Genomic DNA, 27,193 nt, shown 5'->3' with positions numbered 1-27,193 from the left:
TTCTGATTTACTTCACTCAGTATGACAATCTCTAGGTCCATCTATGTTGCTGCAAGTGGCATTATTTTGTTCTTTTTTACTGCTGAGTAATATTCCATTGTATATATGTACCACATCTTCTTTATCCATTCCTCCGTTGATGGACATTTAGGTTGCTTTTTCCTTACAACAATCTTATGATGGAGGTACTCTTACGCTCAATTTACAGATGAGGAAACTAGGGCTCATGGAGCTTAAGTGACTTGCCCAAGGTCATGTGGCTGTTAAGTGGCCAAGGAAAAAACCCCCATACAGGTGTGTTTGAATTCCAAGTCCACGCTCTATCCGCCATGCATGTTGCCATCTCATAATTGTGATTCCTCCTCGTTCATTCTCAGGAATTAAACACCACCAAGAGCTCTCTCCTCCTTGACTCCTTACACGGCCTTGCTTGTCTAGAGAGTAGCTCTTGGCCAAGACCTGGTAGTGGAGAGCCATGGACCAGTGCAGCCTGGGGGACAAGGGCACCCTTCCATCTGAGATGCACCTCCCTTCGTTTCCCGAGAGCCAGGCGCTCAAATGCAGTGACACCCTCAACCGGGATCTGGGGCCCGGCTCACGAGACCTGCTATATGACGGCCTGAGCTGCTTGGACCTAGACCCCAGCCTCCCGATGCCCGATGCGCCCAGCGAGGTGCTGGAGGACAACTTGGATGCCCTGTCTGTGTATTCAGGGAAGGACAGTGACTCCATGAAGCTGCTGCAGGAGTATGCAGATCCAGAATCTCAGACTTCCTTACAAGGTGAGGCTGTCCACCCGGGTCCCTGGCCTGGCGGGCTGTTTGAGAGTTCCTGTGGCTGGTGAGGGGTTGAGTGTACCCGGAATGGTTAAGAACATTTTTCTCTTCCACGGGCGAATAGGGAACAGTCACTTTTTTCCTACTTGGAAATTGTTCCCAACTTCCTAGTCAAGGAAACTGAACACTGATCCTGGGGAATAACGTTGAGAAACTTGGATGTTTGGGGGTATCCTAATCTCGTGTGTGGTGTGGGCAGACCTTTGAGTTGATGGGACACTTTCCCATCCATCACCACATCTCAGAGGCTCCTTTCGCCTCTGAGATGTCCAGAATGACCCAGTATCCTGTCCACCTGCTCCTTGGTTGTCTAACCTACCTAAGCCTCATTGTCTCCATCTGTAAAGTGGGGGACAATAATACCCACTCTGCTTCCCCCCCAGAGTGACAGCAGTAAGAAGCAAAAGAAGAAATGAAAGTAAAAGCACTTTGCAGGCTGTGAAGCACTGGACAGATGGTAGTGGTTTTTACCAATACTGTTAGAATACCTTCCGACAGTCCATTGATGCAGTTCTAAGTCTTTCTCTTCCACAGCGGAGGAGCAAAGGGAGAACTAATGGAATAGTCAAAGACCTTGGTTAAATCACCTTTTGGTTTACCTTCAGACTTCCGCCATAGGATAAAGTTGATTTTTGTTTTTAACCCACTTCATGGGTTCTTGGGTAAGTTGCTTAGACGAGTTGACTAAGAGCTCTTTGATATTTATAATCACACCACACGCGTGGAAGGCCACATCCGGAACAGCCCTGCAGAACAAATGTCAATGTTAATTGGGATCAGCAGCTCAAGAAATGTCCTGCATACTCGCTAGAATGAAAAACTACTGAGGCCCGCACTCCACACAATGTAGACAAGCCATTAGCCTTGTCCCCGTGTTGGAACCATGGCTAAATGTGAAATCCTAGAAACCAAGGACATCCTTGGTATCGCAGATGCTGGGCGAGGCCTGGCTACAGTAATTAAGGTTCTCAACCTGAACCACAGAAATTACCTAAAAATGCTGCTAGGGTGAGTACGTGTGCGTTTTGCTGGGCAGAGAAACTGTGATTTTTCACCAGATTTTCATATGGGTCTGTGTCCCCCAGCGAATGTTGCAAAACATTAATCTAGTTCAATTTTTCCTAATTTGTTTTAAACTTGAGGATTTTTTTTTTTTGGTTACCTTATTAAAAAAAATCCACTGAACGTTAAATTTTAACTCTTTACACTTCTCTAACTTAAATTCAGATTCATACAAATGGATATGCTTATATTTTTTAATTAGAAAAGTAATACATATTTATATAGAAAACTTAGAAAATAAAGAAAAGTAATAACAAGAAAAATCCCGCCCATGGCTCCCACACGTGGATTTTTAAAAAACGTAGGTGAAGCCACTAGGGTACACATGGTTTTGCAGAGATGTATTAAGTGTCTAATTCATTTGAAGTTTCTAAAACTTACTGTGTCTGCTTTCTTATATGAAGGTAGACTATTCGGTTGTCATTGTGATGGTTATTCCATTGTATTGTCGGACCATATTCTTGCCTGATAGACTGTTATAGTGGATCTGTGAATAACTTTTCCATTGAGTTTTCTCTTGGATGAGTTCTTCGCACATATTCCTCCCTGTAGGCTTGCTGGTCGGAGAACACACACACTTTTAGAGCTTGTGCACATGCTTTCTGGGAAGAGCAAGTGGCTTCCCGGGCCAGTGACTCAGTGTGCCTGTTTTTCAGTGTCCCTGCCAATTTTTTTTTTTTTCTTTTTTTGCGGTACGCGGGCCTCTCACTGTTGTGGTCTCTCCCGTTGCGGAGCACAGGCTCCGGACGTGCAGGCTCAGCGGCCATAGCTCACGGGCCCAGCCGCTCCACAGCATGTGGGATCTTCCCGGACCGGGGCACGAACCCGTGTCCCCTACATCGGCAGGCGGACTCCCAACCACTACGCCACCAGGGAAGCCCCCTGCCAATTTTTTTTAAACCACATTTTGTTCTCTAGTTTAACAGTTGCTTTAATGAGCATTTTATTTAGTTATTTATTTTTAGAGAAAAACTTCTGTTTATTTATTAGGCTGCGTAGGGTCTTCGTTGCTGCACACGGGCTTTCTCTATTTGTGGCGAGCGGGGGCTACTCTTTGTTGCGGTGCGCGGGCTCTTCATCGCGGTGACTTCTCGTTGCAGAGCACAGGCTCTAGGTGCATGGGCTTCAGTAATTGTGGCACGTGGGCTCAGTAGTTGTGGCTCGCAGGCTCTAGAGCGCAGGCTCAGTAGCTGTGGGGCACGGGCTTAGTTGCTCGGTGGCATGTGGGATCTTCCCGGACCAGGGCTCGAACCCGTGTCCCCTGCATTGGCAGGCGGATTCTTAACCACTGCGCCACCAGGGAAGTCCTAATGAGCATTTTATTTTATTTTTTTATTTATTTTAAATACTCATCTTTTTTTTTTAAAGAATTAATTATTTATTTAGTTGCACTGGGTGTTAGTTGCGGCAGGCGGGCTCCTTAGTTGTGGCATGCGAACTCTTAGTTGCCACATGCATATGGGATCTAGTTCCCTGACCAGGGATCAAACCCAGGCCCCCTGCATTGGGAGCGCGGAGTCTTATCCACTGTGCCACCAGGGAAGTCCTCTAATGAGCATTTTAAAAGTAAGTTAGCAAGGCAAGGACTTTCCCACATGGGAGTCCTATTTTCCCTCATTTAAATTGTTAGAATCATTCAACCCCTCGACCCAGCAGTTTTTCATATGAAGAAGATGTAGACCAGGCAGGTTAAGTGACAAATGGCCAGAGACAGAGTTGGGATGAGAGTCGAGGTTCCTTTCTGCTGTGTCTCTCAAGCTACATCTCAGCCACAGAGAATTAGCATTTGGGGTCCTTTGGTGCAACATCCACGCCCTGACCCGTTGGATTCTTGGGGCCAGCCTCTGCTGCATCCTGGATGAAGGGCAGTTTCTAAACTTGCTGTCGCATGAGGCAGTCTAATCCGTCTTAAGGGGTAGAAAAATCTTCCATGATTCATCCACCCAACAGTTACTGCGTGCCTACAAGTACAAGAATGGGAATCCCAGGAGCTGGGAACACAGCAGCAAGCCTGCAGAGTTCTTAGTTCTTGTATCCACTGTCCTTACGTTTCTAGTGATTTAAAATCAGCTTCCCTATACTTTTCTTTTTGCACCTCTTTTTAATATAAATTTATTTATTTATTTTTGGCTGCGTTTGGTCTTCGTTGCTGCATGTGGGCTTTCTCTAGTTGCAGCAAGCGGGGACTACTCTTCGTTCTGGTTCATGGGCTTCTCATTGAGGTGGCTTCTCTTGTTGTGGAGCACAGGCTCTGGGCGCGTGGGCTTCAGTAGATGCGGCACGCGGGCTCAGTACTTGTGGCGCATGGGCTTAGTTGCTCCGCGGCACGTTGGGAATTTCCTGGACCAGGGCTCGAACCCATGTCCCTTGCATTGGCAGGCGGATTCTTAATCACTGCGCCACCAGGGAAGTCCCTCCCTTTACCTCTTATTCATCAAATCTAGCTCTGCCCCTTGTAGCAAGACAGAAGCAACCTGCTCCCTCCTCCACATCCTGTCCCTTCAGCTACTTGAAGACGTCTCCCTCTCCCACGTGGACATTCCCAGCCCCTTCACCTGTTCCTCTGATGACGTCATTCGTGGAAATACCTTTTATCATTTACCCAAGGAGTACAGAAACATGGAAAATTCAGATATACAGGAAAAGGAAAATTAAGTTGATCCATGATCCTACCAATCAATCCCATTCTGTTTGTTTCTATTCAAATTTATTTTTCCCTTTTAAAGACTAGATCATTCTGTTTTTCAACAGTCCTCTTGTTAGTGGCACAGCACTTAGTGGTACAGCATGAACATCCTTTCACGTCGTCGGATATTTTCCTACAGTTTTATCTTAAATGCCTGCGTCATAGACCATTGAGACCAGAATGCAGTCACCCACCTGCCCTTGTGTCAGTTATTAGGTGGTTTCTCACATTTCACCGGGAAAAACAATGCTGCAGTTAACTCACTTGCAGTTAACTGCAAGATCTCCGTTAATTTGTACAGATCTGCGTTAATTTCCTTAATTAAAAAACCCAGAGTGGAATTGGCTGGGAGAAAGGACTTAAACTTTTCTAAGATTTTGCATTGTACATTTCTGGATTGCACTTGCAAGTGTGCTGTTGATGTTACCGTCATGAAGCCCTGCCCGTCGTGTCACTCTGTCCTGGAAGCGCTCAGACTGTTGCTGTCCCTTCTCTTACCCCCCAAGTGTGGCTTCAAGATTGGGTGCTGCCCTGGAGGGGTGCCCTGACCAGGGTCCCTTCTCCCCCTCACCTGGTGCTAAACCTGGTCGTCTCTGCGAGTGAAGCTGCTGAAGTTGGGGTTCTTGGCCAATTCCCTGAGTTGGACTCAGCTTCTGAAGTTGGTCCGAGGGTGGTAGAGTGCTTCCGCCCGGGCTCCAATGTCCCCGGATATCATAACCTGTGCTTTCTCCCTCTGTCTAGACCTGGGGCTAGGCGTGCTCAAGGTGCCCAAAGAGGCTGACAAAGGAGGCAGGGCCACGTCTGGGAGCACAAGGAAAGGAAAGCGGCAGCACAGTTCCCCTCAGAACCCACTCCTGGACTGCAGCCTCTGTGGGAAGGTGTTCAGCAGTGCCAGTTCTCTCAGCAAGCACTACCTGACGCACAGCCAGGAAAGGAGACACGTGTGCAAAATCTGCAGCAAGGCCTTTAAGCGTCAGGACCACCTGTATGTAGGAGTCTGGTCAGGACGTCTGTTTAGGGGGCTGCTGGGGGCTGGGCGTGTTCCTGGTTCTTTTGCATCCCCTCCCATCCACCTGCACCGCCCCCCACCGTCGGGTGTCCCAGGTGTGTGCGACCTGTGCTCCTCCCACGGCCAGTGTTTGGGGGCGCAGGGCCTACACTGCCCCGGACAGCCCGCCCTCCCCAGCCTCCAAATTCACTCCAGTGAGGAGAGCGCTGCTGCGAGTTGCAGACAGGACTCTGATGCTTTAAAAACACACTCCAGAGGCAATTTTGTCACAGAGGGAGTTGGGCTAACTCTGTAGAGAAATTTTCAGAGTCCCTGGTAGGTGTCTGAGCAGAACAGATATGCACTCCATGAGGAATATATGTTGGGAGAACACCAGGGCGTGAGGGGTTCTGAAATGCCTGTTTCTAGAACATGGCAATGGAGTGTTCACTCTTTCTTTTCCCTTTTTAATTCCCCCTTTTTTTAACTCGATTTTTTTTTTTAACTTGACTTTAAAGGGCAATCTCAGTATAAGAGTTAGGAGCAGAATTCTGTTTGTTCTTCATGTCTTAGAAATGATAAGCTTTTCTTGCTGCTGAGGGAAGAGAGACAGACTTTCAAACCAAGAGACTTGTAAGTGGGAGAGGACGATCCCTTGCATTTTTACAGCTCGCCCAGCCTTTACTGAGGGCTTCGATGAATCCCGCTTTCATTTCATCCTCTCCCCTCTCCCCATTAAGAATGGGAAATGATTTACTCCTGTCACAAGCTGGTAACAGTTAGGGCTAGAAAGCGGGTCTCCGGATCCCCTCTCTGCTGCTTCCCTCAGATGGAGGCCAACGGTCCACATTTGGGAAAGGGTTTTATTATTTATTGGGCCACGTTGATTAGAACCATCCGGAGTAGGATTGTTGGGAACCCAGAGGGTGATTTACCCATTTGTTTATATTTATAATATATTAATGTAGATATAAGTATGATGTAAATATAATACATACTTGCATTCTTTTATATTTGCAGAAATTATAGGCAAATTTGGTGTTTTTTTTTTTTTTTTTGCTGTGGGGCTCCCAGGTAGCTGTCTAGAGGAATCCTATGGGAAGGCAAAGACTCCTTTGTTCAAGGAAGGATCATCCCCAAGTTAGCATTTCCTCAAGTGTGTTCTCAGAACTCTGGTTCTCTGGTTCTTGGGGATGCTAAAAGGGGCTATTTAAAAAAATGGTTTTGTGGGCAAATGAGTTTGAGAGACATGGAAATTTAAACAGATATCTCTTTATCTACTCTGTGGCTTTTCAGTTGGCTACTATGAACCTACAAGAAGTAAACAGTGCTTTTTCAAAACTTATTTGCCAGCTGAGCCCAAGTCCTCAGGGAGCAACTCTGGAGACTAGTGTTCCTTAGGAACCCACTTTGGGGAACTCCGACTTGGCTCCCACTGATTTTTTTAATCTCAGATTAGGGGTTTGCTTAAGGGTGAGGGAAAGAGCTCCCCCTTCCAGATGGCTTTGACTGTAGCAGGGGTCTTTCCTCATAGGGTCTGAGCACAGTTTCTGAGTTGCGATGCTGCTGCCCCCTGGGGACACGCCTGGGTTCCTGCAGTGGGTGACCCACGCCGAGACACCCGCTAACTTCCTCCTCATGTGATTCCAGGACGGGGCACATGCTCACCCACCAGAAGACCAAGCCCTTTGTGTGCACTGAGCAGGGCTGCAGCAAGAGCTACTGCGACTACCGCTCCCTGCGCCGGCACTACGAGGTCCAGCACGGCCTGTGCATCCTCAAGGAGGCCCCCCCGGAGGAGGAGGCCTGCAGGAACTCACCCCACGCACACGAGGTGGCCAGCCAGCCCGCACCCACAAGCCTGTGGTCCCTGGTGCCCCCGGAAACCCCATCCCCCAGCTCCCTGTTGCCCAACCGAGACCTCCTGCGCTGTATCATGAACAGCATCGTCCAGCAGAAGATCCCTCCTTCCAGGCCAGCCCCGGGAGGGCCTTCAGACAGCGGCGAAGGGAGTAACACGGCCTGTTCCTGCCTGCCCTCGTCAGGGTCCTCCTTCTGCGGCCCAGCCAGCACCCCGGCGGCCCCAGGAGCCCTGGGCACTGAGGTTCCCGAGGAGCCCTGGCCCCCACGGAAGGAGCCTGCGACGGACGTGTTAACAGCCGTCCACTCGCGGGCAGCGGAGAACAGCGGCCCTGACCCAGCCGAACCGGAGCTGCCGCTGCTCCAGCCCCCATCATCCCTGGAGGGCTGGCCCGAGGGCGCTCCCCTGCCCACCTGCCTGCCTCTGTTCCGTGGCCAGACTGTCCCCACCAGTTCCCAGCCATTAAGCCACAGTTTCCAGTGGCTCCGAAACCTGTCGGGCTGCCCTAAGAGCAAAGGAAACAGTATGTTTGTTGTCCACAAGCCCTCTGCAGTGCCGTCCCGGGAGGGCTCCGAGCCTGGCCCCGGGCTCAGCAGCGACTCCCCTGCGGGGGAGCCCTCACCCAGCCGGGGCACCAGTCCGGAGGACACGCCGCCCTTCCCTCCCACGCTCCTGAAGGCACCGGAGGAAGCCTCGGGTGACCCCAGATATGCCGGCACCAGCGGGGAAGACGACTCCTCGGCTTCCAAGAAGAGCAAGTTTGACTGCAACTCCTTCTCGTGGCAGAACCCTGGTGAGTCTGGCCCCCAGGACGGCCTGAAGCCCAGCGGCCTCCCGTCGGATGCCACGCCGCTCTTGCGGCAGCTGTTCCTGAAGTCTCAGGAGTCTCTGGTGAGCCACGAGCAGATGCAGGTGTTCCAGATGATCACCAAGTCCCAGCGGATCTTCTCCCACACCCAGGTGACCGCCGCCTCCTCCAAGCTTCCCACGCCCGACGGCAAGCAAGTTGCCCTGAAGTCACTGCAGGGGCTGTGGCCACAGCAGCCCCCGCCTATGGCGCCCACTGTTGACTCTCTCCATGCTGGCCCCGTGAACCCTGAGCCAGAGGGATCCCTAGCCTGCAGGAGAAAATCCACACCCGCTTTCCCCACAGAGGCCTCCCCCAGCAGCGTGAGCCAGGATACAAAGGGAAGACCAAAAGTGGCTGCCGCTCCACCTGCCCTCACAGCGTCATCCCTGGACCCGCCTGGGAACCCAGACATCTCCTCTCTGGCCAAGCAGTTGAGATCCTCGAAAGGGACCTTGGACCTGGGGGACATCTTCTCCCCCGGGGGCCTGCGTCAGACCCAGTTAGGAGGGGAGGAGCCATCCAGAGCCCGCCTCCCAGGGAAGCAGGCCCAGGCTGAGAGTGGCATGGCTTCCGGGGCCACAAAAGGTGAAAAGGGCCCAGCCTGCTCCCGGGGCGGAGGCTACAGGCTCTCCTCTGGCAACTCCAGGGCCCAGCGCTTTTCAGGCTTCCGGAAGGAGAAGGTGAAAATGGATATGCGCTGTGCGGCTTCTCCAAGCCAGGTAGCCATGGCTTCCTTCTCGTCATCGGCCGGGCCTCCAGCGGATCGCCCCTGGGACTCCAAGTCCAAGCTGACGATATTCAACAGGAGCCAGGTACCAGGGCCCTCTCACGGGACCTGACCGTGCAGGAGGCAGAGTCTCGTCCTTACCTGTTTCCGTGTTTCTAACTTGTCCAGGCACTGTATTTGACCTCAGCAAATCCTCAGATGCAGTTTGTTTACAGAGGGGGGAATGAAGGTCCAGAGAAGTGATGGTTCCTCCCATCACCCTCAGCCCTGCAACACACACACACACAAAACAGAACAGGGTTTTAGAGTTGTCAGAGACACTTTGTGTCATGCTTCTTCACTAAACTTTTTCTATTTGCTTCCTTTCTGCCTTTCGCTTCCTTTTGGATTTGCCTCCTTCACTTCTTCAGAGAATGTAAAGGCAGAGCTCCTTTGCCCTTGACATTCAGACGTGAAATGCTATGTCTTTTCTGGCTGTGAATCACAGGTCCACAAGTCCGACTTGGCCCCTGCTGCAGGCCTGGCGCCAGTCTGTCCTTGTGGAGCAGCTTGGGTCCTCCCACATCGTGCCCACGAGGTCCTGGGCGCAGAGAGCTTGGCCACTTCTCTTCGTGACGTTCCGAGGTCCAGCATCCTTCCTGTTACACCACAGCTACCTCCTCCTCTTTTTTTTTTTTTTTTAACAGCTTTAATATTCACGTACCATCTAATTCACCACTTTGAAGTGTACCATCCAGTGGTTTTTAGTATGTTTACAAGGTCATGCCCCCATCGCCACTCTTTGCCAAAACCCTTTCATCACCGCAAAAAGAAACCCCACACCTTTGGTTGTCACCTGCAATCTCTCCATCCCTCCCAGCCCCTGGCAAGCATGCATCTACCTTCCGTCTCCATGGATTTGCCTCTTCCGGACACTTCACGTGATTGGAATCATAACGCTACATGGCCTTTTGTGTCTTTTGCTTCTTTCACTTAACAGGATGTTCTCAAAGTTCATCTGTGTTGAAGCATGGATCAGAACTTCATTCCTTTTTATTGCTAAGTAATTTGTCCATTGTATGGATACACCGTATTTTATTTATCCATTCATCAGCTGATAGATATTTGGGTTGTTTTCACTTCTTGTCCATTGTGATAACGCTGCTATGAACATTTGTGTACAGATTATTGTTTAGACATATGTTTTCATTTCTCTTGGGAAATACCTAGGAGGGGAATTGCTGGGCTATAGGGTAATTCTATTTGAGGGAGTGCCAGACTTTTCCAAAAAGCTGTGCTGTTTTATATTCCTACCCAGAGTGTATGAGGCCTCCAGTTTCTCTGCATCCTCACCAACACTTGTTATTGTCCAGTTGGTTCTTTTTATTACAGCCACCTTAGTGGGTGGGAAATGATAATCTTATTATGGTTTAATTTGCATTTCCCCGATGGCTAATAATCCTGAGCACCTTTTAATTTGTTTATTGGCCATTTGTGTATCCTCTTTGGATAAGTGTCTATTCAGAGTCTTTGCCCATTTTTAAATTGGGTTGTGTTTTTATTATTGAGCTGTGAGAGTTCATTATGTATTATAGATACATAAATATACATAGTCCCTTATCAGATACATGATTTGCAACTTTTTTCTCTTATTCTGTCTTTTCACTTCTTGATGATGTCCTTTGAAGCACAGAAGTTGTAAGTTTTGATGAAGTCCAATACGTTCTGTCTTTTGTTTGGTTTTGGAGTCATCCAAGAAACCACTGCCTACTCCAGGGTCACCAAGAATTACACCTGTGTTTTCTTCCAAGTCTTATAGTTTTCACTCTTGCATCTCATTTCTGATATGTTGACTCAGATGTATTTTCGTCTTCAGGGTGGAAATATCTACCGGCTCCCCGACCCGATGAAGGAGGAGAACATGGCAGGTGGCTGGTAAGTTCAGAAGCCCCTCGGGAGTCCTCTGGTGGCTTTGATGTGCTGGCTGTGGGGGAGCGAGCTCTGGATGCTTCACTCCTGAAGGGGCGAGCGCCAGGCCACGGAGCACCGGGGGCATCATCTCCATTTCTTAGGGTTCGTCCAGAGCTGTCAGAGGATCGGTGTTTGGGGACAGAGTCCCATTCTCCCTTTTTTCCCCACAGTAACCAGCACAATGGCGGTCCCACAGACTGGGCAGAGCCAAGGAGCACTTACGTCTGCAAGAATTGCAGCCAGATGTTTTATACAGAGAAAGGGCTGAGCAGCCACATGTGTTTTCACAGCGACCAGTGGCCGTCACCTCGAGGGAAGCAGGAGCCGCAGGTGAAGGGGCGCGAAGCTGCCATTCATCTCAGGATGGAGCCGTCCTCCTGCGGGGAGCCTGGCTGGGGGCCAGGAGTCAGGGCTCTGCTGCTCTGGAGGGGCCCCTTGCTCCCTACCTACTGTGTCTCTTAAAGGGCTGGCTCTTCTCTGTGTGTAGGTGTGTGGCATGGAGTTTTGCAAGCCACCAAGACAGGTGCTGAGGCCGGAGGGCGACAGGCAGAGTCCCCCGGGAGCCAGGAAGTCCTTGGACAACATGACCGCAGCCCCTTTGGTGGTCCCTGTGTCGGTGCCTGTGGCTCCAGCGAACCATCCCCCGGGGAGCAAGGTGGGTGCACTTCCTTCCAGCTGCTTTCCACCTGCCAGTGGGAGCTGTGAGAAAAGCCCCCAAATCCTGACTCCAGAAGAGCTTGGTTTGCGTGTTCATTCATCCATTCAACCTGCAGTGAACTTCCTTTGTGTCTGGCCCTGTGCTGGGCAGGGCTGGGGACACTGCAGCGACCACAACAGGCCTGCCCCCGTCTCCTGGGGCTTCCAGCCCAGCGGAGTAGATAGACCTATCCCCGGACACTGACGACCCAGAACGGGCCGGGCTGGGAGAGGGAGCTGTGGGAGCCCCGGGGGCACCAGAGACCCTGCCTGAGGAAGCGGGTGTTGCAGCTGAGAGCTGGAGGATGAGGAGGGGTAAGATGGGCAGAGAGGAGGGGAGATTGCGTGGAGGTAAGAGAGAGTGTAGCAAGCTCAAGCCATCGTCTCTTCAGCCTGTGCTGGAAGACCCCACCTGGAGAAGTTCATGCTGGACTCGGGGACGGGGTGCATGGAGCCCACTGTTGGTCTCGCAGGAGCTGCTGTCATTTTGAGGAGAACAGGTTTTCCTTTTGTCATGCTGTTGCACCCGTCTGGCCCCCACACTTTAAGTGCCAGTCACTTCAACAACGGACATGAGTTTCCAAAATGGTCTGAGTGAGGGCCTCTCCTTGGGGGGTGTGGGTGCCTGAGAAGGCTCCAGCGTCAGAGGTCGCCCGGCTTAGGGTCTGGAGTCTGGCTCAGGCGTGGTGGCCCTGCCCGGCTTCCTGCGCTGAGGACTCTGCTGGGTGTGCGTCTGGCTGGTCAGTACCCTTTCCCACTCTCAGGCCATCTTGAGGACTGAGCTGTGGGGCCGGTGGCCTCAGGTGACCCCCGTGGTTCTGAAGTCTCTTCTTCTCCAGGGACAGGAGAAGGACGGGGAAGAGAGAGACAGCAAGGAGAGCAGGCAACACAGGAAGCGGAAGAAGCTCCCCCGGCCCAAGGCACTGCTCATCCCTCCTCCGCCCTCCATGTCTGGGGAGCCGGGCCCGGGAGGATGCCGCCAGAGCTGCCTGCGCTCGCCCGTGTTCCTGGTGGACTGCCTCCTGAAGGGACTGTCCCAGTGCCCTCCCTACACGCCGCCCCCAATGCTCAGCCCCATCCGGGAGGGCTCTGGTCTGTATTTCAACACTCTCTGTTCCACATCTGCTCAGGCCCGTCCCGACAGGCTCATCAGCGCCATGCTTGGTGAGTGAGGTTGATCACCCCACGACGGGCCCGCGGGGGGCCAGACCCCCGCCCCCTGTAGAATTTGGTCCAGCCATTCTTTCTGGCCCACGCCTGGGTCTGGTCTGGGGGTCCCGTTGCTGTTCAGAACTATCCCAGGACCATCTGGGACCAGCAGCCTTCGAGGTGCTTATAATTTTGTAGCCAGAAAGAAAATAGACGCCATTTAGCCTAACCACCCTTCTGCCTGCCCTTTCGAGTAATTTTTTAAACAGCTTTATTGAGATATAATTCACACGCCATATGAATCACCCATTTAAAGTGTACAGTGTTTTTTTTAGTGTATTCTTAGGATTGTACACCCATCCCACAATCTAATTCTAGAGCATTTTCATCACCCCAGAAGATTATATCCACGAGCGGTTACACACAGGCCCTGTAGCCCCCAACTCCTCAGCCCTGGGCAACCACCCGTCTACCAACCTACTTTTTCTATGGGTCTCCCTGTTCTGGACATTTCATATAATTGGAATCATACAATATGTGATATTCTGTGTCTAGTTTGTTCACTTAGAATAATGTTTTCAAGGTTCATCCATGTTGTAGTATGCATCAGTGCTTCATTTCTTTTCATGGATGAATGATATTCCATTCTCTGGATAGACATTTTATTTATCCATTCATCAGTTGACGAGCATTTGGGTTGTTTTCATCCCTTGGCTATTGCAAATAGTTCTGTCAAGAACATTTATGTATAAGTTTTTGTTGGACATAAGTCCTCATTTCTCTTGGGTATATACCTCAGAGTGGAATTGCTGGGTCGAAGGGTAACTATGTTTAACCGTTTAAGGAACTGCCAGACTGTTTTCCAAAATGGCCGGGTCATTTTAAATTTCCACCAGCGTTGTATGAAAGTTCCAGTTTCTCCACATCCTTGCTAACACTTCTTATCTGTCTTTTTTATTATAACCATCCTAGTGGGTGTAAAGTGGTAGCTCATTGTGGGGTTTTATTTTGTTTGTTTGTTTGTTTGTTTTGCGGTACGCGGGCCTCTCACTGTTGTGGCCTCTCCCGTTGCGGAGCACAGGCTCCGGACGCGCAGGCTCAGCGGCCATGGCTCACGGGCCCAGCCGCTCCGCGGCATGTGGGATCCTCCCGGACCGGGGCACAAACCTGTGTCCCCTGCATCGGCAGGCGGACTCTCAACCACTGCACCACCAGGGAAGCCCTGTCTTGGTACCTTTATGGAAAATCGGTTGACCATAAATGATTTGAGACTTTTCTTCTTTTTTAATACAGACATTTTACAGCTATAGATTTCCTTCTGAACATTGCTTTAGCTACATTTTGTAAGTTTTAGTATGTTGTGTTTTTATATTCATTCAGCTAAAGTATTTTCTAATTTATCATTCCACTTCTTGTTTAATACACTGATTATTAAGGAATGTATTGCTTAATTTTCACATATTTGTGAATTTTCCAAATTGCTGCCTTTTATTGATTTGTAATCTAATTCTCTTGTGGTCAGAGAACATACTTTGTTTCTTTTTAAATTTAATTTATTCAATTTATTTTTATTTTTTTGGCTGTGCTGTGCAGTTTGCAGGATTTTAGTTCCCCCACCAGGGATCAAACCCATGCCCCCTGCAGTGGAAGCGTGGAGTCCTAACGACTGGACCGCCAGGGAATTCCCTTAAATTTATTTTAAAATTTAAAATTTATTGAGGCATGTTATATGGGCTAGAATACGGTCTGTCTTGAAGAATGTTCCATGTGAATTTGAGAAGAATGTATTCTACTGATGTTTGGTGGAATGCTGTATTTTGTCTGTTTTGTCTAGTTAGTTTCAATTTCCTTGTTCATCTTCTGCCTAGTTGCCCTATCCACTGTTGAAAGTATTGAAATCTCCAACTATTATTTTTTAATGTTTTATTTCATCCTTCAGTTCTGTCGTTTGTTGCTTTGTGTATTTTGGGGCTCTGTTTTTAGGTGTGTATATGTTTGTAATTGTCACATCTTCCTCATGGCTTGACCTTTTATCATTATGATGTGATTGTGATATCATTTGTCATTATTACAATAATTTTATCATTATCTCTAGTAATATTTTTTGTTTTAAAGTCTAATGTGCCTGACATTAGTATAGCCATTCCATTCTCTTTTATGGTTGTTGTTTGCTTGGTATGTATTTTTCTCTTCTTTTACTTTCAGCCTATTTGTGTCTTTGAAAATAAAGCATGTTACCTATAGACACCATTAGTTGGATCATGTGTTTTTTTTATCCAGTCTTACAAACTCTGCCTTTTGATTGGTTTGTTTAATCCATTCTTGTTTAATGTTATATTGATATGGTTGGATTTACATCTGCCATTTTGCTTTTTATTTTCTATATGTTACATGTCTTTTTCTCCCTCTGTTCCTCCTTTCCTGCTTTCTTTTGTATTAAGTATTTTCTAGTGTAACATTTTAATTCCTTAATTTTTCACTTTTTCTTAGTCATTTCTTAGTGGTTGCTCTAGGACTTAAAATATATGTCTTATCAGAATCTGTTAGGTTGTGTAATAGCTCATTAACAATGAAATATAGAAACACTGCCCCTATCTAGCTCTATTCCTTCTAACTCTTTTGCTATTATATGTGAGAGACCCAGTAATACCTTACTGGTCATGTTTACTGCTTTATATAATTTTATTTCGTGTAAAAAACCTGAGAGAATAAAGGAAAGCAAGCATGATTTATAGAGGTTGTTGTATTAACCTTCTTATTTACCATTTCTGATCTCTTCATTTATTCTTGTGGATTTGAGTTACTGTCTGAGGTGATATTCCTTTACTCCAATGCAGCTGTGCTCCTTGTGCAGTTACTGTCACATATATCATATTTCTATATGTTACAGGCCCACAATACATATTGTTTTATGCAGTTGTTTTTTAAGGCACTTAAGAAAAGAAATATGCAATCATACTGAGTTTTATAGTTACCCAGATTTACTAGTGCTTCGCTTTTTTTTTTTTTTTTGGTTTGAATTCAAGTTACCATCTGATGTCATTTGCTTTCAATCTGAAGAACTTTCTCTAGTATTTATTTTTATTAGGGATATATAATTCACATACCATACAATTCATCCCTTTAAAGTATATAATTTAATGGTTTTTAGTATATTCACAGAGCTGTGCAACCATCACTACCATCAGTTTTCAGAAATTTTCATCATCCCCAAAAGAAGCCCTGTACTTATCAGCAGTCCCTCCTTTCCATCCTCCCCACCCCCAGCCGTGGGTAACAACTAATCTACTTTGTCTCTATCGATTTGGCTATTCTGCATATTTCATGTGAGTGGAATCATACAGTATGTGGTCCTTTATGAACGCCTCCTTTTAGTTAGCATGATGTTTTTAGGTTTCATCCATGTTGCAGTATGTATCAGTATTTTGTTCCTTTTTGCGGCTGAATAATATTTCACCTTTAATATTTCTTGTAAGACAGGTCTGCCAGCAACAGATATTCTCAGTTTTTATTTCTCTGGGACTGTCTTTATTTTACCTTCATTTTTGAAAGACAATTTGCTGAATATAAGATACTTGGTTGACCCTTTTTTACTTTCAGTAATTTGAATATATTATCCCATTGCCTTGTGACCTACATCGTTTCTGTTAAGAAGTTAGCTGTTAATCTTACTGTAGTGCTCTTGTATGTAACAAATTGTTTTTCCCTTTTTGCTTTCAAGATCTTATCTTTATTTTTGCTTTCAACATTTTGCCTATGTTATGTCTGGATGTAGAGCTCTTTGTGTTTAACCTTTCTTGGAGTTTATAGAGTTTGCTGGATATACATATTGTTTTTCATCAAATTTGGGAAATTTTCAGCCATTAATACTTTAAATATTCTGTCCCTTTCTCCCCTCTTTCTGGTACTCCCACTACATATATATTGTTGCATTTAATGACATCTCACATTTCTCTGAGGCTCTCTTCACTTGCCTACATTTTTTTCTCTCTGTTCTTCAGATTTCATAGTCTCCATTGTTCTATCTTCAGGTTTGCTGATCGTTTCTTCTGCCAGCTCAGATCTACTGTTGAGCCTTATTTTGATTATTGTAGTTTTTTAACCCCAGAATTATTTCCATTTGGTTCTTTTTTTTTTTTGGCTGCATCGCACAGCATGCAGAATCTTAGTTCCTCAACTAGGGATCGAACCCGTGCCCCCTGCAGTGGAAGCACGGAGCCTTAACCACTGGACTGCCAGGGAAGTCCACATTTGTTTCTTTTTAAAAAATAATCTCCATCTCTTAATGGCATTTTCTCTTTGATGAGAAATTTTTATTTTATCCTACTTTAATCCTTTAAGCATGGGAGCCGGGGGAAGAAGCAGCCCCCATCTCCTTGGCTGCACCTACCTGGGTAGAGCTTCCATTACAAAGAGCTGGGGGCTAGGTGGGTAAGGGAGTGAGCCATGGCTCCAGTGCCACAGACTCTCACTGTTCTTACCAAGGCTTAGTAGATTTTCCTAAATGAGTATTTCTTAAAATGCTGTATGCCTTTAGGACAACTTGCAGAGACTTTAGCTTACTGTTCTTTTTTTTTTTAATTATTTTTATCAGTAAATTTGTTGTTTTGCCGAGTTCCTTACTCTACTTTTTCAGAAGTCTTATCCCCCTTCCATGCAATCTTTTTATTTTATTGTGATGTGAACAGTTAATCTGTGATCTACCCTTTTAACAAATATTTAAGTGTGCAATACAGTATTGTTGACTATAGGTACAATGTTATACAGCAGATTTCTAGAGCTTGCTTAATTGAAACTTTATGCCCATTGATGAGTAACCTCCCATTCCCCACTCCCCCAACCCCTGGTTACCCCTATTCCACTCTTTGATTATATCGATGTGAATTCAACCACTTTAGATACGTTATATAAGTGGAGTCATGCAGTATTTCTCTTTCTGTGACTGGCTTGTTTCCCTTAGTATAATGTCCTCAGTGGTCATCCATGTTGTTGCATATTGCAGAATTTCCTTTTTTTAAGGCTAAATGGTATTTCATTGTATGTTTATATCACATTTCCTTTACGTGCTCATCTGTCGATGGACATTTAGGTTGTCTCCACATCTTGGCTATTGTGAATAGTGCTGGAGTGAACATGGGAGTGCAGATATCCTTTTGAGGTCTTGACTGTGGTTCTCTTGGATGAATACCCAGAAGTGGGTTTGCTGCAGGATATGGTGGTTCTACTTTTAACTTTTTTTTTTTAACATCTTTATTGGGGTATAATTGCTTTACAATGGTGTGTTAGTTTCTGCTTTATAACAAAGTGAATCAGTCATACATAAACATATGTTCCCATATGTCTTCCCTCTTGCGTCTCCCTCCCTCCCACCCTCCCTACTACTTTTAACTTTTGAGGAAACTCCATACCATGCAATCGTTTTTTTCCTAATTTTTAATTTTATATTGGAGTATAGTTGATTTACAATGTTGTGTTAGTTTCAGGTATACAGCAAAGTGATTTCGTTATACATAGTCACATATCTATTCTTTTTTAGATTCTTTTCCCATATAGGTTCTTACAGAGCATTGAGTATAGTTCCCTGTGCTATACAGTAGGTCCTTGTTGATGATCTATTTTATATACAGTAGTATGTGTATACCATGCAATCTTGAAGAGCCTGCCTTTAGCTGCTCTGGAAAGGCAGGCAGAAAGGGCCTCGCGGGGCAGTTCTAGCCAGTCCTCTTGAGGCTCTTCTTTGGGTGTTTTCCAGATCACGTGGACGGCTCTTTTGGCATCTGTGTGGTGAAGGACAACACCAAGATCAGCACTGAACCGTGAGTTGGGACAGACTTAGAACCTGAGGGTCCTTCCAAAGTGGGGATGCTTTCACCCTCCGTGCATTCCAGTGTCGGTTTTTCCCAAGGGAGCCTTCATCCCGGGAAAGTCAGGTCTACATCCAGAGCCTCTCTAGGAGAGAAGTGGTGGATTTTTCCAGGTGTTTCTCCAATATTCCTTCTGTCCAGACATACCATAGTTGGATCTCTGTGGACAGAATGCCCAGCACCCTGGGGTTCTAGGTAGAATTGGTGATGCCACAATGAGACACTCTTTTATAGCCATGGGCTCTGGCTAGATGGATGTTACCTTGGATGTGGAAGCATACCAGGTATCAGCACATAACTCCTCTGTCCTACCCCAAACGCCTGAGGCCAGAAATCTGGCTATGAAGCGAACTGGAGGAAGGAAGAGAGTATCCCGCAAGAGGTCTGTGGAATACGTGCGCGTGTCTATTGGGGTGATGGGCACTCCCGGTGTCTGAGAGATGGCCGAAGGGTTCCACAGAGCAGGGCTGTGGCCTGAGAGCAGGGCTCACCGCACATCTCTCTTTTATTTCCCATCTTGGTCACACACATATGTCTTGTATGTCCGTGTGTGTGGCCTCATTTCAGACACATCAACATAGGAAGCCGGTTTCAGGCTGAGATCCCAGAGCTCCAGGACAGATCACTGGCTGGAAGTGACGAGCATGCAGCTTCTCTGGTCTGGAAGCCATGGGGAGATGTGATGACCAACCCGGAAACGCAGGATAGAGGTGGCTGAGACTTTGGGGCCGGGTTCCCAAGGGCCCTCCTCCATCTCCAAGGGGTTTCTCCTCCCAGTTCTCACCTTGACCAAGAAGCAGTGACCCCCGGGCGGGGGTGGGGTGGGCAGAGCTGGCCTTCGGCGCAGTACTGCTTTGCTGTGCTGCAGTCCCTTGCGCCACCTCTCCTCTCACCCAGTAGCTGGCCAGGCCATCGAGAGCAGGTGCCGGGAGCAGGGTTTCTGCCCGTCCTCCTTGTCCTTCCCTTCCCTCAGCCTGCTTTTAACAGAGAGGTGAGGGAGATGGTGGCAGGAGCCCCCCGCCCCACCTGTGCTGTCGGGGAGGTTTCCTCTCTGGCACTTGCTGACCCTCTGTGCCTCCTCTCCTTCCCGTTGCCGGGCTGCCTGCTGGAAACAGTGACCGAGCTCTGCAACGTGGCCTGCTCCAGCGTGATGCCGGGCGGGGGCACCAACCTGGAGCTCGCTCTGCACTGCCTGCATGAAGCCCAGGGCAACATCCAGGTGAGGTGCAGGCGAGGGTGGGCTCAGAGGAGCTGTGAGAAGCTCCCTGCTCTCTTACGGCCAGGGGCTCTAGGCGCAAGACACGTGCCTTCTACTTGGGGCTTTGCAGCTCACGAGAACCAAAGGCTGGCCACCCACCCTTCTCCCTGGTCGCTTTGGGACTGGTGGTGTCCTTGTGAATGTAGGGGAAATACACACATACGGGGTCAATCAGTTATTTATCTGGGGTGACAGCAGAGCACCAGGGTTCCTCCAGCGTTACCTCATCTCAGCGGCACTGGGGAGGGGGTGCCTAGCAGAAGCAACTCAGGGCCTGCATTAATCTGGTTTATTTACTGAACTTTAACTTTTTGATTAAAAATGGTGTGTGAAAACCTCTGATGCAACAGAAATGCCTCTGCCTCCTCCAAGGACCCTCCTCACAATCCTGAAGTTTAGCAAAGAAAGAAGTCCAACTCTGTGTAGTGGGAGAAGAAGTCACGTCACCCGAGTTGGAGACCCAAGAGTCAGGGCTATATGGTGCTTTTTCTCAAGCTGAGATGCAGTGGCTGGCACGTGGTGGGTGCTCAGCAGAGTAATCAGCACATATTTACTGGGTCCTCCTGATACCTGGTGATGTCATGGTATCAGGCTGGGGCCAGCTCAGGGGCCCATTCTTGGTTTAATGCTCTGCTGCCACCATCTTGAAATTCTTAACAGTTTTTGAACACAGGGCCCCGTGATTCCATTTTGCGCTGGGTGCTGCAAATTGCATAGCTAGTCCTGACCGAGGTTACACTGTTGAGCAAGACAGATGCCCTCTCTTTGCAGGGCTTACATTTTAGGAGAGTGAACACATGAAATACATTTTTTTTAAAGTGATAGATAATGATCAGTGCTATGAGGACCATAAAATGGGGTAGGGCAGGGGCAGCGCCACTCCAAATGCTGCTCCTTGAAGAAATAAGGAGCTTGTGCCAGAAGAAGTCCACACACTGTTTCCTTCAAGTAAATCTTGCTATGAAAAAGGTAACGCCAGCTGCACTCAACAGTACGCTTAGTGCTGTAGGCAGTGTGTCCCAAGTGGTCCACAGCTGGTGGCCAGTCCACAGACCGACCACACTCTGAGTCGCCCTGGGGTAGGGGTGGCTTTGGGGAGGGCTGCACATATTTTCTGAATGAATGAAAGAATGAAGGCGGGCCTCTACCTCACCTTCCCTCCCTCAGAGAGTTGCCCGCCACTCCTCTCGTTCCAGGTTGCCCTGGAGACCCTCTTACTGAAAGGACCCCAGAAGCCACCGACTCACCCTCTCGCCAACTATCACTACACAGGTAACTGGAGCGTGGCTGCCCGCATGGTTTTGGCCTGGCTGAGGCCCCTGTGAGCCAGTCAGTTTCCATGGCAAGCTCTGCCTCCAGGAGTTCTCTTGGGGCCTGCACCTGCCCTCCCAGAAGGGCCCATCCTCTCTGGGGGACTCAGTGGGTGCTGTTCTCTAGTTGGATCCAACCTTCCCCTTTCCACTGGTTCCCTCATGAGCTCTGCCTGGCCAGAAGCGGGGTGCCAGGTTGGGGTGGGCTCAGGTTCCGCAGCTGAGCACGCCAGCCCTGGAGTCAGGCAACCTGGGGCCCGCGCCTGCACTTGGCAAGTCTCTTAACCAGCGGAAGCCTCAAGTTGCTGCACCCGTCAAGTGGGGAAGGTCATAGCCCCTACCTGCTACGGTTTTTGTGAGGATTGTGTGAGGTAAAGCAAGTAAGGGGCTTAGCAGAAATCTTGGCATATAATTGGCGCTCGGTGGCCTGAAAAAGGAGGGGAGTCTGCACTTCAGCCGTGGCTGCGGTCCCAGAAGGAGAAACATCCTTCCTCCTCTTGGCTGTTTCTCCAATAGGTTCGGACATCTGGACCTCTACGGAGAAGAGGCTCTTTAAGAAGGCGTTCTGTGCCCACAAGAAGGACTTCTACTTGATACACAAGACGGTAAGGCAAACATGGCAGGCTGGTGTAGACAAGGCTCCCTCACACGGCCGAGGAGCTAAAACTGCAGGGCCTGTCAGGGGCGATACTCTGCTCATGCTGTGAACAGTTGACAACTAAAATGCCATTGCTTTGAACAACCCCAAACAGTGCAGAAATGAATCCCATGTTCAAAATAAAGCCCTCCAAGCCCCTCCCCACAATCCTACTTCTAATTGATAACCTGACAGGCATTTACTGCCCATATGGATTTTACACACCTGTATGCACTTTCTCAAAAAAGGATGAGATCATATATTTAATATCCTGCTGATTATTTTGCTCTTTTTTTAACTTGATGTACGCAAAATTGCACATAATCAAAGTGTAAGATTTAATGTTTTTGACATATTTATACACTTGTAAGACCATCACCATGATCAAGATAATGAAAATATCTGTCACCCCCAAAAGTTCCCTCCTGCCCCTTTGCAACCCTTCCTTCCTGCCACCCGGGTCCCTAGTCAACTCTTGTCTACTTTCTGTCACTATAAATTAGTTTGCATTTTCTAGAGGTTTATATAAATGCAGTAATCATACAGCATGTGATCTTCTTTGTCTGGCTTCTCAACATAATGATTTTGAGATTCATCCATGTTGTCGTGTATACCCATAGTTCATCCCTTTATTGCTGAGGAGTATACCATTGTATGGACGGACCACCGTTCATTTAACCATCCACCTGTTGGCGGTTTCCAGTTACTGATGACTACAGATAAAGCTGCTCTGAACACTCATGTACAAGTCTTTGTACGGACATGTACTGGGTTTTTTTTTTTTTTTGCGGGGATGGGGGTGGGATTATAAATACCTAGGAGGGGAATGAGGGTAAGTTATAGTAGATGTATGTTTAACTTTTTAAGAAACTGCCAAACTGTTTTCCAAAGTGGCTGTACCACTTCCCATTCCCACCAGCAGGTTGTGAAAGGTTCAGTTGCTCCACACCCTCGTCAACACTTGGTATGCTCAGTCTCTTTAATTTTAGCCATTCTAATGAGTGTACAGTAGCATCTGACTCCATTTTTCTAATGACTAATGATGCTGAGCATCTTTGTGTTTTTTTGCTATATGTGCACCTTCTCTGGTGAGCTGTGTGTTCATATCTTTTGCCTATGTTTTTATTGGAGTGACTGTGTTTTTATTGAGTTGTAGGAGTTCTTATTTTGTTCTGAACACCAGTCCTTTATCCAGATATATGCTTTGGAAATATTTTCTCCCAATATGCAATTTGTCAGTGTCTTTTGAAGAAAAGTTTTTAATTTTGATTAAGCATAACTTATTAGTTTCTCTTTTATAGACTGTGCTTTTCGTGTTGTATCTAAGAAATCTTTGCCTAACCCAAAGTCACAAAGATTTTCCCCTGTGTTTTCTTCTGGAGGTTTTATAGTTTTAGGTTTTATTTCTAGATTTATGGTCCATTTTCAGTTTATTTTTGTATGGGGTACGAGGTGAGTTCATTTTTTGCGTATGGATATTTATCGTTCCAGTACCTTTTGTTGGAAAGATCATACTTCCTCCACTCAGTTGCTTTTGTACCTTTGTTAAATATCAGTTGGCCATATATATATGCATCTACCTCTGGGCTCTGTATTCTGTTCCATTGATCTGTTTGTCTTTTATTAAGCTCTTCCCATACTGTCTTTATTACTGTAGCTTTATTCTAAGTCTTGAAATCAGAAAATGTTAGTCCTTCAACTTTGTTATTCTTTTTCAAAGTTATTTTTTGTATTCTAGATCCTTTTTATTTCCCTATGAATTTTAGAAATAACTTGTCAATTTCAAAATTAAAATTCCTGCTAGGAACTTGATTGGTACTGTTTTTGACTCTATAGGTCAACTGGGGAGAGTTGTTATCTTAACAATATTGAGTCTTCTGACTCGTGAACACGGTATATCTCTCTATTTAAATCTTTAATTTTTCAGCAATGTTTTAAAGCTTTTAGTGTACAATTGTTGCATATTTTTTGTCAGATTTATTCCTAAGTACTTCTGTTTTTTATGATGTTATAAAGAGTTCTTTTTTATTTCAGTTTCCAATGGTTTGTTGCTAGTATGTATAGAAATAAAATTGATTTTTATATTGATCTTGTGTTCTGAAGTGTTGCCAAACTAACTTACTAGTTTTGGTAACTTTTTTGTGGATTCCACTGGATTTTCTACATAGACAGTCATATCATCTGCAAATAAAGACACTTTTATTTCTTTCTTTCCAACCTGAATGCCTTTACTTTTTTTCTTGCCTTGCTGCACTCTAGAACCACCAGTACAGTATTGAGTAGAAGTGGTAAGAGTGGAAATCCTTGTCTTGTTCATGATATTTGAGGGAAAACCACTCCACCGTTAGCTGTAGGGATTTTGTAGGTATCATTTATCAGGTTGAAGAGAAGTTCCTTCTATTCCTATTTTGCTGAGAGTTTACATCAGCAATGGACATTGGATTGTATCAAATGCTTTTTCTGCACCTATCAAGATGCTCATATGATTTCTCTTTTTTAAGTTTAATATGATGAATTACATTGATTTTAGATTGTTAAACCAACCTCACATTTCTGGGATGAGCTCCACTTAGTCATGGTATATTGTCCTTTATATATATATAGAGAGAGAGAGAGTTGGATTCTATTCGCTAAAGTTTTGTTTAAAATTTTTCATCTATGTTCATGAGGGACATTGGTCTGTAGCTTTCTTTCCTTGTAATATCTTTGTCTGGCTTTGGTGTCAGAGAAATGTTGAACTTATGGAATGAGTTGCGAAGTATTCCTTCCTCTTCAGTCTTTTGGAGGGCTCTGCCTAGCTGTCGCGTAAGGCTATGAGGTATCCACTACGTAAGGACACTCTGCTTTAATTAGTCCCAGTCGGTAGACATGTGGCTCCACGTGATGTCACAGTGAGCGTCCTCGCGTGTACCATTGTGTGCGTTTTCCTGGAGAGAAGCGCTCCTGGGCTAGCCTTGTTGCTCAGAGTGTGCAGAGCTTAGATGGTGTTGACTCTGGTGGCTTCTCTCTGAACTCCTTCATCCCCGGGAGGACTTTGTGATTCTCTGTCCCCTGTAGCAGAGGAGCATACCAAGCTGTAGGGGAGAGACGTTTCAGGAGGGCTTTCAAAACGTGGCAGCTGGCCCCATGGGGAGGGGATTTAGGGCGTCAAGGCCATACTCACTGCTGCTCCTGAGGCACTGTCCTTAGCCGGCTTCTGTCTTCCTCCACTAGGTCCAGACAAAAACTGTAGCCCAGTGCGTTGAGTATTACTACATCTGGAAAAAAACGATGAAGTCTGACTGCGGCCGAGCCCCAGTGCCGGAAAAGAGGGCCAAGAGAGAGCCGGATGAAGCAGACAGGACCAAAGCGAAGGTAGAGGGTCTCGGGGTAGGGCTTCTGGAGTTGAGTGCGGATCTGGATGCCCAGTGCCCAGCCAAGATGGGCGGGGGTGGGGGGGGTTGCACCCCACGATGTTTGTGCTCTGGACACCTGCTTCTCCCTTAGAAGGGCCGCAGGGCGGTCAGCACCCTTTCATCATCTCTGCCACCTCTGCAGGTCACTCGTAGCCCTCGGGATAGACCCAGCCACCGTCCAATCCCCGAATTAAAGAGAAAGACTGACAGGAGGGAGTCCACCCTCAACTCCAGCCCAAATGCCAGCTCGAAGCGGACCCCTGAACTGCCGGGGAGCAGGGAGGGCCAAGGCTTCTTCCCCTGCCGGGAGTGTGAGAGGTACCGCCCTTTCCCTGGATGCTCCCACGCCACCTGCCCTCAGCCCCCTGGGGTCCCCCCCTCAGGGCTACCCGCCTCCCCCTGCTCTGACCCCTGTGTCCTCTGGTGCCTCCTCAGGGTGTTTGACAAGATCAAGAGTCGAAATGCCCACATGAAGCGGCACCGGCTTCAGGACCACGTGGAGCCCATCGTCAGGGCAAGGTGGCCCGTGGAGCCCTTCCAGCTGGAGGAGGAGGAGGAGGGCGAGCTAGGAGCTGGCATCAGCGCTCTGCAGCGGTGAAATCTGCACGGGCAGCCAGTTGGGACGGGCACCCCCAGGCCTGGCACGTCTCCAAGGCACCCCTCTGCCTCCCTGGCCCCGTCACTGTCCCCACCGGGCAGCCCAGCTTGCAGACATGAAAGCCATTAGGCCACGAGCAGGCAGGGGACGCACAGTCATCTGACCGCTGTGAAGGCCCTGTCAGCTGTGCCAGAGGCTCTGTTCTCTTTAGGTTAATAGCCTCTCACCTTCTTTCAGTTCCACTCCTTCCAGAGCAGAGAGGCTTGGGGAGGGAAAGGTTAGATCTGGGTAGTTCTTCAATCTTAGCCTCAGTTTCGGGCTTTGGTTACATTTGTTAGATAAGGCCACGATGTAGAGAATCAGTGGGAAATACCTTCAGATCTCCACCGTGTTGGGGCCCCTTACCGGGGGTTTCTCTGCCTTCGAATTCTGTCCCTAGTCTTGCCATGACTTATACATTGTTTTTTTTGTACTGTCGACTTGTAAATCTTATTAAATTGGGTTCTTAAGCAGCTGTCTTACGGCTTCCCTGCCTGTTGATCCAGCAAAGGCTTTTGAGCCCCTGCCCCTCCCAGAAGCCACAGTGACGAGTAAACTGAGTCCCTGCCCTGGAGGAGCGTCAAACATTAACGCAGCCAGCATTTATCAAGCACCTACTGTAGCTATGCCAGGCAACGCCCAGTCCGCGTGATGGGGACACAGTGATGGAGGGACAAGGCCCCTCCCCTCACAGAGCAGGAAGGGAGCAGTGATAAATCAGCAAAAAGGCGACTTTAGATATCTATAGTGTGTATGCTTTTGGCCGTAATAACAGAGTCGTCAGCGTAGGTTTAAGCTCTCAGGACACGTGGTGGTGCCAGCGGCTCCACGGTGAAGTCAAGGCCTGCCAGCAGTGGCCAGCGTCAGCAAGTTGGCTGTAGCAGCAGCAAGAATCCCCTCTTCTACGCCGAGCACCCAAACCTTCAGAGGGTGCAGGGCAGAGAGCAGCTCCCTCCCTTCCTTGTTCCCCTTTTTAAGAGTGAGGAAAGCTTGTAGCAGCGCCCAACAGAACGCCCCTCACGTCTCCTCAGCCAGAACTGTAGCCCATGCTCTTTCTAAACTGATCCCTGGCAGTGGAAAGGGAAGTGGCCACCGTTATCCCGGACCTTCAAGATTTGTCTCCAGGACAAAAGCACAAGCTGTGTCCCCCCCTGGTTCTCCCCAGTTCCAGGACTGGGGAGAACCAGTGTGTTCCCTCAAATTTGTTGTCACCCGATCAAAACTGGAATCCCATTTGCCAGGAAAAGAAGAGGAAGCAGAAATAGCCACTGGGGAGTCAGACCTTGT

At 47.7% G+C, this 27,193-nt stretch overlaps 1 protein-coding gene across 1 annotated transcript; it reads left to right on the top strand.

Annotated features, from left to right (window-relative positions):
• Window positions 1–390: 390 nt before the first annotated feature.
• ZNF541 (zinc finger protein 541) lies at window positions 391–26,385 on the top strand. Its single transcript, XM_073796074.1, has 15 exons — window positions 391–782; window positions 5,326–5,569; window positions 7,223–9,095; window positions 10,866–10,924; window positions 11,131–11,290; window positions 11,448–11,615; window positions 12,496–12,820; window positions 18,558–18,621; window positions 19,237–19,379; window positions 19,785–19,888; window positions 21,124–21,199; window positions 21,754–21,842; window positions 25,088–25,228; window positions 25,412–25,587; window positions 25,705–26,385. Exons 1-15 carry the CDS (start codon window positions 476–478, stop codon window positions 25,865–25,867), a joined length of 4,092 nt encoding a protein of 1,363 aa, XP_073652175.1. The 5' UTR covers window positions 391–475; the 3' UTR covers window positions 25,868–26,385.
• The last annotated feature ends 808 nt before the right edge of the window (window positions 26,386–27,193 follow it).

The sequence above is a fragment of the Tursiops truncatus genome, chromosome 19 (assembly GCF_011762595.2).
Source record: "Tursiops truncatus isolate mTurTru1 chromosome 19, mTurTru1.mat.Y, whole genome shotgun sequence".
Lineage (NCBI taxonomy): Eukaryota > Metazoa > Chordata > Mammalia > Artiodactyla > Delphinidae > Tursiops > Tursiops truncatus.
This window is presented reverse-complemented; position numbering and strand designations above follow the sequence as displayed.

Coding starts and splice junctions, on each gene's coding strand:
- ZNF541 (XM_073796074.1), top strand. CDS start 476: ATGGACCAGTGCAGCCTGGGGGACAAGGGCACCCTTCCATCTGAGATG. Junction 783..5,325: donor ATCTCAGACTTCCTTACAAG/GTGAGGCTGTCC, acceptor CCCTCTGTCTAG/ACCTGGGGCTAGGCGTGCTC. Junction 19,889..21,123: donor AAGCCCAGGGCAACATCCAG/GTGAGGTGCAGG, acceptor CTCTCGTTCCAG/GTTGCCCTGGAGACCCTCTT.